The sequence below is a fragment of the Budorcas taxicolor genome, chromosome 5 (genome assembly GCF_023091745.1).
Source record: "Budorcas taxicolor isolate Tak-1 chromosome 5, Takin1.1, whole genome shotgun sequence".
Lineage (NCBI taxonomy): Eukaryota > Metazoa > Chordata > Mammalia > Artiodactyla > Bovidae > Budorcas > Budorcas taxicolor.
The window spans coordinates 89622664-89636455 of record NC_068914.1 but is presented as its reverse complement, the minus strand read 5'-3'; the positions used below and the strand labels follow the sequence as shown (position 1 = coordinate 89636455).

General features: G+C 36.0%; 1 protein-coding gene and 1 non-coding gene across 3 annotated transcripts in view; both read left to right on the top strand.

The window, feature by feature from the left end:
• NUP107 (nucleoporin 107) overlaps positions 1-13792 on the top strand; it is a 47351-nt gene that overhangs the window by 22570 nt on the left and 10989 nt on the right. Inside the window, exons 11-19 of one of the 2 annotated variants that reach the window (XM_052641153.1) lie at positions 1176-1254; positions 2810-2923; positions 5343-5433; positions 5578-5654; positions 7712-7771; positions 8515-8660; positions 8788-8836; positions 13131-13200; positions 13509-13627. In XM_052641153.1, coding sequence (XP_052497113.1) covers positions 1176-1254; positions 2810-2923; positions 5343-5433; positions 5578-5654; positions 7712-7771; positions 8515-8660; positions 8788-8836; positions 13131-13200; positions 13509-13627 — 805 coding nt within the window. The remainder of the gene's footprint in view (positions 1-1175; positions 1255-2809; positions 2924-5342; positions 5434-5577; positions 5655-7711; positions 7772-8514; positions 8661-8787; positions 8837-13130; positions 13201-13508; positions 13628-13792) is intronic. The other variant, XM_052641154.1, reaches the window with a different exon arrangement.
• On the top strand, positions 12205-12336 carry LOC128049160 (small nucleolar RNA SNORA38). Its single transcript, XR_008199522.1, has one exon. It is a non-coding gene; the product is annotated as a small nucleolar RNA SNORA38 (small nucleolar RNA).

The following is a 13792-nucleotide window of genomic DNA, read 5'->3' as shown; positions in this document are numbered from 1 at the left end:
TGATTCTTGTTGACTTTTCTGAAAGAAATTTCCATTTTCAGAAAAAATTTTAAAAATGCTTGTTTAACTGTGTGGCATGTGGATTCTAGTTCCATGACCAGGGATTGAACCCAGGCCCGCCCCCTGCATTGAGAGTGTGGAGTCTTAGCCACTGAGCCACCAGAGAAGTCCCAGAAACAAAAATTTTTAAGTTAAAATGTCTGTTAAGATTTTTGCAAGTTTTTAACCTGTTGGTCTCCTTTTTTTTTTTCCAATCAATAAAAGTAGAGAATCCTAAAACAAAGCCACACATACATGGTCATTTGATTTTTAGTAAGGCATCAAAGCAGCCCGGGATGGAAAGAAATGTTCTTTGAACAAACCGTACAGAGAAAACTGCGTATCTGTGTGAACAAAGATTAACCTTGATACCTCCCTTGCACCATGTGTGCATACTAAGTTGCTTCAGTCGTGTCTGACTATGTATGACCCTGTGGACTGTAGCCTGCCAGGCTTCTCTGTCCATGGCATTCTCCAGGCAAGACTATGGAAGTGGGTTGTCGTGCCCTCCTCCAGGGGATCTTCCTGACCCAAGCATCGAACCTGCATCTGTTAGGTCTAACCTGCATTGCCAGATGGGTTCTTTACCACTAGCACCACCTGGGAAGGCCCCTTTTCACTGTACCCAGTAGTTAATTCAAGATGGATCATAATCCCAGTTGTAAAAGCTAAAACTTAAAGCTTTTTAGAGGAAAATAGAAGAGGACATTTTTGTGACTTGGAGAATAAGTGATTGTCACAGAAAGCAATAATAGGGAAAGAGTGATTTGACTTTACCAAAATTAAAACTTCTTATTAAAAGGCATAATTGAGAAAATGAATTGGTGGCAAGCCACAGATTGGAAGAATCATAAAGAACCTGTAGTTGATAAAGAACTCCAACTTGTAACAAAGAGATAACCCAATAAAAAAGACAAAGATCTGAACAGATACCTTACAAAAGCAGGTAAATAAATGGTCAATATATCATGAAAAAATGTTCAACATTGTTAGTCATCTGAGCTAAAATGCCCTTTTGTATTTAGTGTATTTTCATGCTTTTTCTGAGTTGGTACTCTTACTGTGACTTGACTTGATTCTTTAAGTAGACGTATACAAATTGTTCTTCTCAAAAGAAGTTGTACGTATATTTTCAGGGAAAATACTCTGCATACCTTGAAACAGCGGCAGCTATCTTCTTATATAGGAAGTGTCCGTCCTCTTGTCACTGAATTGGTAAGTGTTCTTTGAAATGAAAGTTGCCCTCAAAGTTAAATGATTTTCTTTTTTTTTTAATATAAATTTATTTATTTTAATTGAAGGCTAATTACTTTACAATATTGTATTGGATTTTCTTAAAGACTGAGTATTTTCTTTTCTTGGATCTTTGTTTTAGATTTCTGAAGGACGGCATATACTGTTTAACTCTTAAAAAGTACTAAGTTGCATTTGAATTTAATGGCATGTATTGAGCCCATCTGTGGCCTATGGATTGTAAATTGTTAAAGAGAATGTAGAAAGTATTCCTGATTTGCCAGCATTAAAACAAATTAATTTTGACCTTATAGTAAGGTTTAACTCTAAATATAAGATGGTGATCTGAGAAGGTTCTTCTATGTAGAAAGCAGGGAGAGAAAATAAAGCTTTGTGAATTAGCTTGAGGTTAGAAAAAAGTCATTCTAGGATATGAGTAATGGTAGTAACAGCGGGTTTGAAAAAACGAGAGTCTAATAATTGTAGAAATGACGAAACAGAGCTTTGTGATAGGTGGAGGCACGTGAACTAAAAGTTTATAGTAAAGAGTGAGAGAAGGAAGTAACTGAAAAAATGGGTAAAACTCTTATTTTGTAACAAAAGTGCATTTTGATAAAAATTATTTGGTAACTACTGACAGTGCTTGTAATAAATTGTAGCAAAATTATACCACAACAAACAACTACAAATCATTTATCCTTAATTTATGGAAAGTGATTTGTCAGAAAGAAACCATCTTCCAAAATTGAATGATTATATCTGCAAAAATATTTGTGGAAGTAGCCAGTTGATTTATTATGTATTCCATTTTTTGAACTGATACTCATATTACTCAGTAACATTTGGAATAAGATTTACTTCCTCCTTTTAAGTCACATTTAAATAGCTTTTCATCTGAAATTCATCATGTAGATAATGTGTGCTCTTTGCCGCAGAAGTGAGGCCAGTGTTATCCCTAGTGTTTAAATGCACATTTCTATTTTGAAAGGTAGTTAGGAATAACTGTCAGAGGGTAGCAGTATTTATCAGAAATCTATTTTAAAATTTCTTTTGTTGGACATGGATTTATTTTTATGTATTTTTAATCCCATACTGGGCCCTCTTCTCATATATTCTCAGGAAGAACCAGCTATGTACCTTCTAGTCACGGCATGCATTGTGATTCCTGGAGTTTCTCTGCTCATTCTCCATGTAGGCCTAATTCTGCTTAGGATTAACTTGGCCACGTAGTTGCTACAGCAGGGTAGAGTTCAAGTCTACTTAAATTATGAGTAGAATATCTAGAGTTTCTGGGCTGGGCTAGTGATATCTCTGCCTTGCCTGACTAAGGCATGCAGCTTTGTGGACCAGTGGAGTGTTTTGAATGGGCAGCAGACAATTACGTTTATTTGGAACACTTACAGCTTTTTCATTCCCTTTGTTACCTAACTAAAATTAGTTTACTTCAGTATATAAACTCAGGAGATGTTTATCATGTCTCGATGATGTTTAAATTATATATGTATATAAAGGATTTATAGTTGATTAATTTTTGTAGGACCCTGATGCTCCCATAAGACAGAAGATGCCACTTGATGATCTGGATAGAGAAGATGAAGTCAGATTACTCAAATATCTTTTCACTCTAATTCGTGCTGGAATGACAGAAGAGGTAAATGATACATACCCTGCTTGTCCAATGTCAAAAAGTCACAGACTGTAAGTTAGAAGGGATCTTTGTGACAACTTAGTATACTTCCTCAATGCATTAATGTTTTTCACAATATTTCTGGGTCTAACGCCTAACATTTTCAATGATGAAGAACACATTGTTTCAGAAAGCAGTACACTTTAGTTTGTATATCTCTGGTAGAAAATTCTTTACAAGAAGTTAAGCTTTGGCTTCCCATATTTGTACTTCGTACTCTAGGCATAACCTCATTATTTCTAGTTTGGATTTTTAAGAGTTAAGAAGAAATCTGACCCTGATTGCTCTTCTAGTTGACACTGTGTAGCATTTGAAGACTATGATGCCCTCAAACTTCTTCCTTTTAACTTCACCTCTTTAAAATGTAACCTCCTTTCTGATAGTTAAGATCTTGCATGTAGGATGTGAAGTATCTAATTAACACAGCTTACTGAATGGTTTTGTGGACTCCTTTAAATGAGACAGTCTGATGCATAGGTGCTTCAGGCAGCAGATAGTATGTTGTACCTGTTTTGCTGTACTCTAGATGATGTTCTTTAGCTAGAAATATGTTAGTTCAAAGTGTTGTTTGTTCTTCTCTGTTACAAACCACCAGCATATATTAAATAATTTCTTATAGTAGTAACCCTTGGATTATTAAACGTCATTCTTATTTTTTAATTAAGAAAAGAAGTAACATATGTTCAGAAAATATTTTAAGGGCCAGCCACTGTGCCAAGTTATGTGCAGGATTTTAGGAGTCACAATGGCAAACGGGATGTATTTTTGACAACAGAAAACAAAAATATAATCACATTACTGAGAGGCTTGAAAAACAAAAACTTTTAAGGTCCTACTACTTTTGCATAATCACAGATAGTGAAGTTTTAAATAAAAATTTACTTATAACCCTTTTTCTTTTGTACCTGTTTTTAACATAATTGTAAACACAGTATACCTCCAGGTATTTTTTTTTTTTAATCTTTTTACTGTACCGTTCACCCACTTCAAGTGACTAACTCAGTAGTTTTTTGGTATATTGCATTATTGATTTTTTTCATTATATAAAAGATGTATAACAAAATTTGTTATTTTGACCATTTTCAAATGTTAATTTCAGTGGTATTAAGTATATTCATAGTGTTGTGCAATCATTACTACTGTCTGTTTCTAAAACGTTTTTGTCACTCCAGACAGAAACTCTGTAGTCATTAGGCAGTAATTTCCCATTTTCCCTTTCCCTCAATATTTGGTAACCCAGTCTACTTTCTGTCTCTGTTAATTTGCCTATTTTAGCTATGATGTAAGTGGAATCATATAATATTTGCTCGTTTGTGTCTAGCTAATTTCACTTAGACAGATGTTTTTAAGATTCTGCTTCAGATTTTGTCCTGCCTTTTTTCAGATAACATATCAAATATTTTAAAAATATTTTTCCATGTTGCTACATTATAGCTTTAATTATAGCTTTTATAACTTTTATGAGCCATACATTCAATATATGTTTGGAGTATGATGCTTTTTAACTGGTTGTATTAATCAGATTCTGTAGGTTCAAATGACAGAAACCTAACTCATTACTTACAAGCAGGGAATTGATTGGTTCCTGGAACAGAGAAGTGTAGAGGGTTATATCTGGCAGGATCCAGGGACTCAGAAGATGTCATTAGATACTGTCCAGGCTCTTAACTCTGCCATCCTCTCAGTGATTTCATTCTCAAGGAGCCATTTGTGTCAGTAACAGCCACCAGCAGCTCCATCCTTATATCTTCCTGCAAGCGAGCAACCCCAGCAAAAGGACTGTCTCTTTCCCAGTATCTCTGGCAAGAGTCCTAGGAGTGATTCTTGTTAGATCACATGCCTAATGGTTGAGTTCAGAGGTGGAATCATATGATCTACTCAAATCATGTGACTAAATGGGGGAGAGATGGTTCCTGAAGAGATTCTGGACCAACAAACATGTGTCTTTACTCAGTGGTACATCAGGTGCATCTGATTGGTCACATTCAGCATAAAGACTTATCATGTTCATGGCCTGAATGAGCAACAGCACCCTTGTCATTATAGAGACTTAACTATTTTTACATAAATCAGGGGTCATCAGCCTCTATAACCCATTTGTCTTTAGCAGAATTAAATGCTTGCGGGCACCATGAGCACCTAGTGGTGAGCCCAAAATCAAAGAGCAAAGGGATTATTAGGGAAAGAAAGATAGGGAGGGACCACAGAAAGACATGCATATGTGAAATGCCATCACTAATTTGTCCACACCATCCTTTGTGACATCTGTGCCATAAGTTACCTAGTCCTTTGTTAAATCACATATATTTTTCTACAAAGCACACGTATTTCTTTGGTACTGCATTGGTTATATGGCCAACCGCTCTTTTTCTTGTTTCTAAAGGCACAGCGACTCTGCAAACGCTGTGGCCAGGCTTGGAGAGCTGCAACACTTGAAGGCTGGAAACTCTATCATGACCCCAATGTTAATGGAGGTATTTTAATAGATTTTATTCTAAGAGTTGGGATATATTTAACTCTAAATAGCAATTTTGTGAAGTATAGCTTTTGTTTTTAGAAATTATTGAAGTAAGATCTCATTTTAAACTGTAAACTTTATTTCTTTTACTGTTTTATAGGAACAGAATTAGAACCTGTTGAAGGGAATCCATATAGATGCATTTGGAAAATAAGTTGTTGGAGAATGGCAGAAGATGTAAGATTTAATAAAATATTTACTGATACTGATTTTTACTTTTAATACACTGAAGACCTGCTGAAAATGCTGTGGAATTTTGAGAGTAGTTAAGAACTAAAGTTCCTGTTTTTTAGAACTTTCAATCAGACTGAAGAATAGGGTAGGCTTTATTAATCAGAGGCTCGGAGGTTAAAGCATCTGCCTGCAATGTGGGAGACCTGGGTTCGATCCCTGGGTCGAGAAGATCCCCTGGAGAAGGAAATGGCAACCCACTCTAGTATTCTTGCCTGGAGAATCCCATGGACGGAGGAGCTTGGTGGGCTACAGTCCATGGGGTCACAAAGAGTTGGACATGACTGAGCGACTTCACTTTCACATTCAGACACTGAGTACTAAGAGTTAAGTGCTGAAATAAGGCAAAAAAAAAGTAGCAAATGAAGTCACTGTATAAGCACTGGGCTGGGTTCCCAAGAGAGAACTGAATTGATCTTTTAGAAATTTGAGTTGTTGGTCCTGATAAACAGGAGGGAATTCTAGATAGGATGCCTAGATGGGAAAAACTCAAGGGAAGGTAGGCCTATCAGGTTGGAACAGAAAGCTCACGAAAGGAAATATTGTCAGTTCTGTTGTGACATGACCTATGCATTCCTAGCAGTCATTGCAGCAGGACAAATGGTGCAGAAAATCCAGAGCTTTGAGGGAAAATGGAGTTATGAGCACAGTATCAAAAACCATCAGTAATGCTTAAAAAGATAAAAACTTAATAAAAACCACACAGTTTCACTCTGTTAAATTAACAGGAAATACATAAGTAACTGCAATAAATATGGCAGTTTACCTTAAAAAAGAACTGGAGTTTGCTTGTGGTACTGGATATCTGAGGGTTGCAGCTTGTGAGTTACGGAGAAGTGATAGAAGGAGGCTATCTGAAGTCAAACAAAATTGTAACAATTGATGCAAAGGGATTTAATTTAACACACACGTGGAGAGCCCAGGGGGCTGGTAGATGTTTGAGGCAGGTCAGTTTTGTGTATTTCTAAGTGGGTTGGTTCAGTTAGGTGTTGTTTCCTGTATTCAACCAGTGTTTCTTGTGGATGAAATTGTGCATAAAGAAATGGGACGTTTGTATTATGTTCAAATTGTTCCTTGATAAATCAATTGCATTGGAACAAATTCACATTTTCAAAACAAGCACTATAGCAGAACTGACTGTAATGGGAAGATGACTGCAAAGCATTAAGAGTAGGCAGTGGTGGTCCTCAATTGCTGCTCCAAGGAATGGGAACTTTGTACCATAGATAGTAGTGAACCATCAAAACCTTGAGGGTGTGTGACAGCAGTACTTTAAGAAGATTAGCATGGCAGTGGAAAATAGGCTTAAAATTGAATGAACTAAAGACTGAGAAACCAGTTAGAAGCCTATCAGAATTATTCAGACACTAAGAAATAAGGGCCTGTCCTAGGTTAATATGGCGAGTAGAAAAGAAAGAAACAAAAAATGGTCAGGAGCCGAAACTGGAAACAAGGCAGAGGAAGACTCAATTATGTAGTGAGAGTCTCTGAAGACTCTTGTTTGGATGATGAGAAAACAGGAAATGTCATTAATAGAATCCAAAAGTAAAATGGGATAATTTGGTGAAAATAATTAATTCTGCTTAGGAATTTGATGCAAACTGGTACATGTCAGGCTCCAAGGGCCTTGTTTGATGTTCTTAGATCAGTTTCAGGTAGTGTTAGGTATTTAGCAATTGTATAGGAGAAAACGTCTATGCGGATTCTATCTGGAATAAAATTTGACTATAAAATAATCAAAGCATCCATTAGAGTTGAATCTGCTTTCACTCTGTATTTGAAATTTAGCTGTTTGACTTTTCTGGACGATTTCAGTATTGACTACATCAAACTAAGGGATCCTTCCTTCTTAGTCCCCCAGTAGATCTTTTACTAAAGTTTAGAAACTGTTCGGGACCAAATAAGTTCAGTTTAGAAGATACTGCAGAATTCCAGATTGTGAAAAAAAATGACAAACTGAGATAAACAGTAGTTCAATTTTATTTATATTCATTGTATTTCAGGAGCTTTTTAATAGATATGAGAGAGCAATTTATGCAGCTCTAAGTGGGAATCTCAAGCAGGTATGCAATGTATTTTAATAATTCTTTTTTCCTATGGAATGGAATCGGCTGAATGAAATATTCTAATATAGTAATCATATAAGCTTAAGCTAGTTTCTAAGAATAGCGATGATAAGATTATTATGAAATAGATGGTAACTTGAGCTACTTAATTTGATGTATCCCATGTTTTAATCTGTGCAGTCAGACTTCAGTTTCTCAGAATTGTAAATTTAATTACAATACACATTTATAACTTTTGCAACTATAGCTTTATCCATAAATGTACCCCTAAGGCACAGTATGACTGTTAGAATTATCTCACGTACGTGTGCTTCTCGCAACTCCCTCTATCCCCTACATTTTATAGCTATTTTGAGGGATGTTATTTTAATTAGTTGAAACACCATCTTCTATCAGCATGGAAAATTGATGCTATAAGAGTCCAGACTTCTTAGAAGATGTGGCTTGAGGTATCTCCCTGATGGTCTGGTGGTTAAGACTGCGCTTCCACTGTAGGGGCTACTGGTTCCATCCCTCTCTTTCCATGTGAGAACTAAGGTCCCACATGCTGCCCACTGTGCCCCTCCACCAAAAAGTGGTTTGGGGAGAAGTTGGAGACACAGGGTTATTTGGATAATAGCTTATAATCCATATGTTTTATGTTATTATAGTGACTTTATAGTTCATATCAAGAAGTTCCACTGCTTTTCCTTTTTTTTGTTGACTGTGTCTGCATGTTGCTGTTTTGGAACGGGGTGAAGCTGCTTCCAGTCTGTGACACCTGGGAGGATACAGTGTGGGCCTACTTCAGGGTGATGGTGGACAGTCTGGTTGAACAGGAGATCAGGACATCAGTAATGACTCTGGATGAAACTGAAGAACTCCCTAGAGAATATTTGGAAGCAAAGTGAGTCTATTGGTTTGTTTTCTACCATGAGGATTTGTAGTATGCTCTGAAGTTTTATTCTATAGTCTTTTTCATATTATAAATTAATGTTAAACTTTATCCGTTTTCTTGATTTTTGTTTCAAAAGTTGGACCTTAGAAAAGGTTTTTGAAGAACTTCAAGCTACTGATAAAAAGGTAAATATTAATATTTTAGGATAATTAGAATCAGAAACTAAATGTTACATTGTTGTGTACTATAGCTGAAAGGCACAAAAGTATGTGGAATCTTGTTATATTCTCTCTTCCTTTCCTCATGGCGTACTCAAATAAGAGATTGCTTTAAAAGGAAGAAACTTAATTACATATATAAATGACGTATCATTTCTGTTTATTTAGTTTAGAATTTATTTCATTGAAATACATGGCATGCATGTAGGCTAGTTGATTTCTTTCTTCTTGAAAAATTAAATTGGAATGCAAAATTAACAAAACTTTATTTTCCTAGATCTCTAAATAATCTAGTATTTTTTAAAGTAATATTCTTAAAACTTTAAAAAAATGACCTTAGTATATATTGTAACAAAATAATCTAAAAATGTATTATATAAGTAAGACCTTTATAAAATTTCCTCCCAGCCTGCTTAGGATTACTCTCATTCACTGAGATGATAAAACATGGATATGTATCCTTCATATCCTTCTCCACACTCTTAGAAATGTATGTAAATATTCTAATATAAGATTTTGGGTTTTAGAGGTTGTTTTTCGTGTCATTCTACCTGCATTAGTTTATGGCTCCCTCCTTTGCTCCACCCCCATTTAATGAGACTGTCTTTGAGTTAATGCATATAAATTTAACAACCTAACTTATTATTTTTAATAGGTATATAATATTCTATAGAGTGATATATCCTTTTTGAATCATTCCCCTTTTGGTAATCATTTGGGTTACTTCTAGCATTGCAGGGAATGTTCTTGTTAGTCTTATTTATGCTTATCTACTAGTCCTGTTTCTTTACAATAAGTTTTCTGAAAGCAGGGTGGCTGAGTTAAAGGGTATATGTATTTTAAATTAATTCCCTGGTTGTAGCAATTAATTCATATTCCTACAAATAATTTATTGATATGGCCATTTCCCTACCTTCTCAACTAGCCCCACATGTCATTGTTTGTTTTTGCCAACCCATCAGATGAGGTGGGAAGTAGAAACTCCCTGTTCTTCTCATAGTTCCCTGTCTATTCATAAGGCTGAGCAAGTTTTCCAGTGTTAATTGACCATTTTTTAATTTCCTATTTAGAACTTTCACTTATTTTTCTGTTGAATTTTATCTTTTCCTTTTTATTGTATAAGATCTCTTTGTATGGTGAAAAAAAGCTAATACTTTATCAAATTTTTCTTTTTTAAAAATCAGTCTGTTTTGGAGATTCTAGCAAATGAAAATAAAACAAATGAAAATCATTTTATTTTCCAGCAAACGAAAGTCAAGGAATAGATACAAATCTAAAAAGAGGGGAACATTTACATATGATAAAAGTATAAATCTAGAAAATTTGTGAATCAATAAGTTACTATAATTAAGAGAATTTTTAAAGTGTCTAAATTCAAGATAAAGTTATAAAAAAAATTATAGCCTTTTTGTACTTGTTGCAGCTAGTAAGAAAAGGATTTCAGTTCAGTTCAGTCACTCAGTTGTGTCTGACTCTTTGTGACCCCATGAACCACAGCACACCAGGCCTGCCTGTCCATCACCAACTCCTGGGGTCTACCCCAACTCATATCCATTGAGTCAGTGATGCCATCCAACCATCTAATTCTCTGTTGTCCCCTTCTCCTCCTGCCCTCAATCATTCCCAGCATCAGGGTCTTTTCAAATGAGTCATCTCTTCACATCAGGTGGCCAGAGTATTGAAGTTTCTGCTTCAACATCAGTCCTTCCAGTGAACACCCAGGACTGATCTCATTTAGGATGGACTGGTTGGATCTCCATGCAGTCCAAGGGATTCTCAAGAGTCTTTTTACAACACCACAGTTCAAAAGAATCAATTCTTTGGTGTTTAGCTTTCTTTATAGTCCATACATGACTACTGGAAAAACCATAGCCTTGACTAGATGGACCTTTGTTGGCAAAGTAATGTCTCTGCTTTTTAATATGCTGTCTAGGTTGGTCATAACTTTCCTTCCAAGGAGTAAGCGTCTTTTAATTTCATGGCTGCTAATCACCATCTGCAGTGATTTTGGAGCCCCCCAAAATAAAGTCAGCCACTGTTTTCACTGTTTGCCCATCTATTTGCCATGAAGTAATGAGACCGGATGCTATGATCTTAGTTTTCTGAATGTTGAGCTTTAAGGATGCTAGAGTTGGACTGTGAAGAAAACTGGGTGCCGAAGAATTGATGCTTTTGCACTGTGGTGTTGGAGAAGACTCTTGAGAGTCCCTTGGACTGCAAGGAGATCCAACCAGTCTGTTCTAAAGGAGATCAGCCCTGGGTGTTCTTGGAAGGAATGATGCTAAAGCTGAAACTCCAGTACTTTGGCCACCTCATGCGAAGAGTTGACTCATTGGAAAAGACACTGTTGCTGGGAGGGATTGAGGGCAGGAGGAAAAGGGGTCGACAGAGGATGAGATGGCTGGATGGCATCACCGAGTCAATGGACGTGAATTTGAGTGAACTCCGGGAGATGGTGATGTACAGGGAGGCCTGGTGTGCTGCGATTCATAGGGTCGGACACGATTGAGCAACTGAACTGAACTGAACTGAAGTGAAGCCAGCTTTTTCACTCTCCTCTTTCACTTTCATTAAGAAGCTCTTCAGTTCTTCTTCGCTTTCTGTCATAAGGGTGGTATCACCTGCATATCTGAAGTTATTGATATTTCTCCTGGCAATCTTGATTCCAGCTTGTGCTTCATCCAGCCCAGTGTTTCTCATGATGTTCTCTGCATATAAGTTAAATACCCCCAAAAGACTCATTTAAATTACTGACCAAAACTGTAAGATGCCTAGGAATAAATAGCCAAGGGTTTGAGTACCTCCATAAAAAAACTATAGAATCTTATTGAAAGACACAAATAAATAGATTTAGCACATTCCCGAATGAGATGATTTGTTGTTAATATCAGTCATTCCAAAGTTAACGTTGAAACCTATTGCTTTGGGGTATTATTTCTGAACAGAAAATTTCCAAGTAAAAGAGTAAGTGAGAATAGAAATAAGATTTAGAAAAGAACAGTAGTTATGTTGTTCCTTAATAATAAAATAATATAACGATTTAATAAAACAATAGAATTGGCACAGGAATAAATAGATCATCAGAACATACAAGTCTGTATTAGATTCTAATATATATGAGAACCTAATAAAGGACAGATGACTTTTCCTTTCAGAGGAAGAGGGGTGGTTTATTTACCTACATAGTATGGACATAATTGATTTTCCGTCTGAAATAAAACAAAGCTAGATCTCTGCCTCATGACATGCATTACAGTCAGTTCCAGGTGGAGCAAATATTTGTAAAAAAGAAAGAAAGACTGCTGGAAGACAATTTAGACAAATAAAAATTAAAACCCTCCTACAAAGGCAGGTCTATGGTTTCCTGTCTTTTGGACAGATAAGAATTGGAGGCAAGGAAATGTGGATTTGGAGAAGTCTGGTGCTAGCTTCCTTGCTGCAGGCTCAGGATCGACTATCCCATGTAGAAAAAAAAAATTGACCAAAAAGATAGAAATTATTTTCTTTAGGAAAAAAATCTAACAGCATGTTACTTGTAAATTTTTTCTACTCTGTGCCTAATCACTATTTTGATGGATTTTATTACTCTTGGTACAATTTGCAGATGAATGCTTTCAAAAACCACTGTTTATATTGAAGGAAATCTTATAGCTTATTTTGCTTTGGTCACCTGTCCCCTTCTCTTATGGTTCACCATGGACAGTCAAGGAAAACAGTAAAATACATTAATAAAAATATATCTGTCTACGTGTGATTAAAGCATTTTAATTGAAAAAAGAAGAAGTTTTATAACATTTACAGAGATTAAATTGTTTTATCACAGTTCTCTGTTTCAAAAAATAATGTTCAACCTTGAGTCCCAACGGCAGTATCTTTCTCATACTTTATTTAGGTTTCTTAATACCCTTCATTTCCAGCTTTTTCTTCATCTGAATGCACGTGTGCTAAGTGGTTTCAGTCGTGTCTGACTCTGCGTCCCCATGGACTGTAGCCTGCCAGGCTCCTCTGTCCCTGGGATTCTCCAGGCAAGAGTACTGGAGTGCATTGTCATGCCCTGCTCCAGGGGATCTTCCTGACCCAGGGATCGAACCCATGTCTCCTGCGGCTCCTGCGTTGCAGGGTGATTGTTTTACTGCTGAGCCACCGGGGAAGCCCTTTGTTTGTATATGTTCCTTCAACACTTTATGTTTTTAGCTTACCAATGAGTATATACTACAGAATGACCATAATAAATTTACAGAAAATGTAAAAATTTTTTCAGAGAGTTCTAGAAGAGAATCAAGAACATTATCATATAGTTCAAAAATTCCTTATCCTGGGAGACATTGATGGTAAGATATATTTTATTTTACTTTGCATGAGTTCTTTGTTTTTTAAAGTAGTTTTCTAAAAAGTTATCAAAACAGTGCACATGACTTACCACATCTTGTCATCTCTTTCAACCTATTTGACTGCAACTATATAATTTTTAGAAAATAAAGTTTGACTTTAATCCAGAGGCTATTTTATGTGGTAGTTCATAACAGTAAGACAGTGAATTGATAAGAGTGCTATATGAATATAATAAATGTCCTTGGATAGTGTTTGTATCTCTTTTTTGATTTGTATCCATCTAAATCTTTGCTTTAATGGTTTGTAGGTTTGATGGATGAATTTAGCAAATGGCTTTCCAAAAGCAGGAACAGTCTACCTGGACACCTCCTCCGCTTCATGACTCACCTGATTTTGTTTTTCCGCACTCTGGGACTACAGACCAAAGTAAATAAAAATGAGCTGTATACTCTTCTCTGCAAGGCTGACGCTTTATACATCTGTTGTCAGGAAAACATGCTACTTTGGGGTTTTGTTTTCTAGAATGGTGACCATAGTCTCACATTGTTGCTCAGTGATAACTCACTGCAGGTGACTCTAATGTTCTGATCT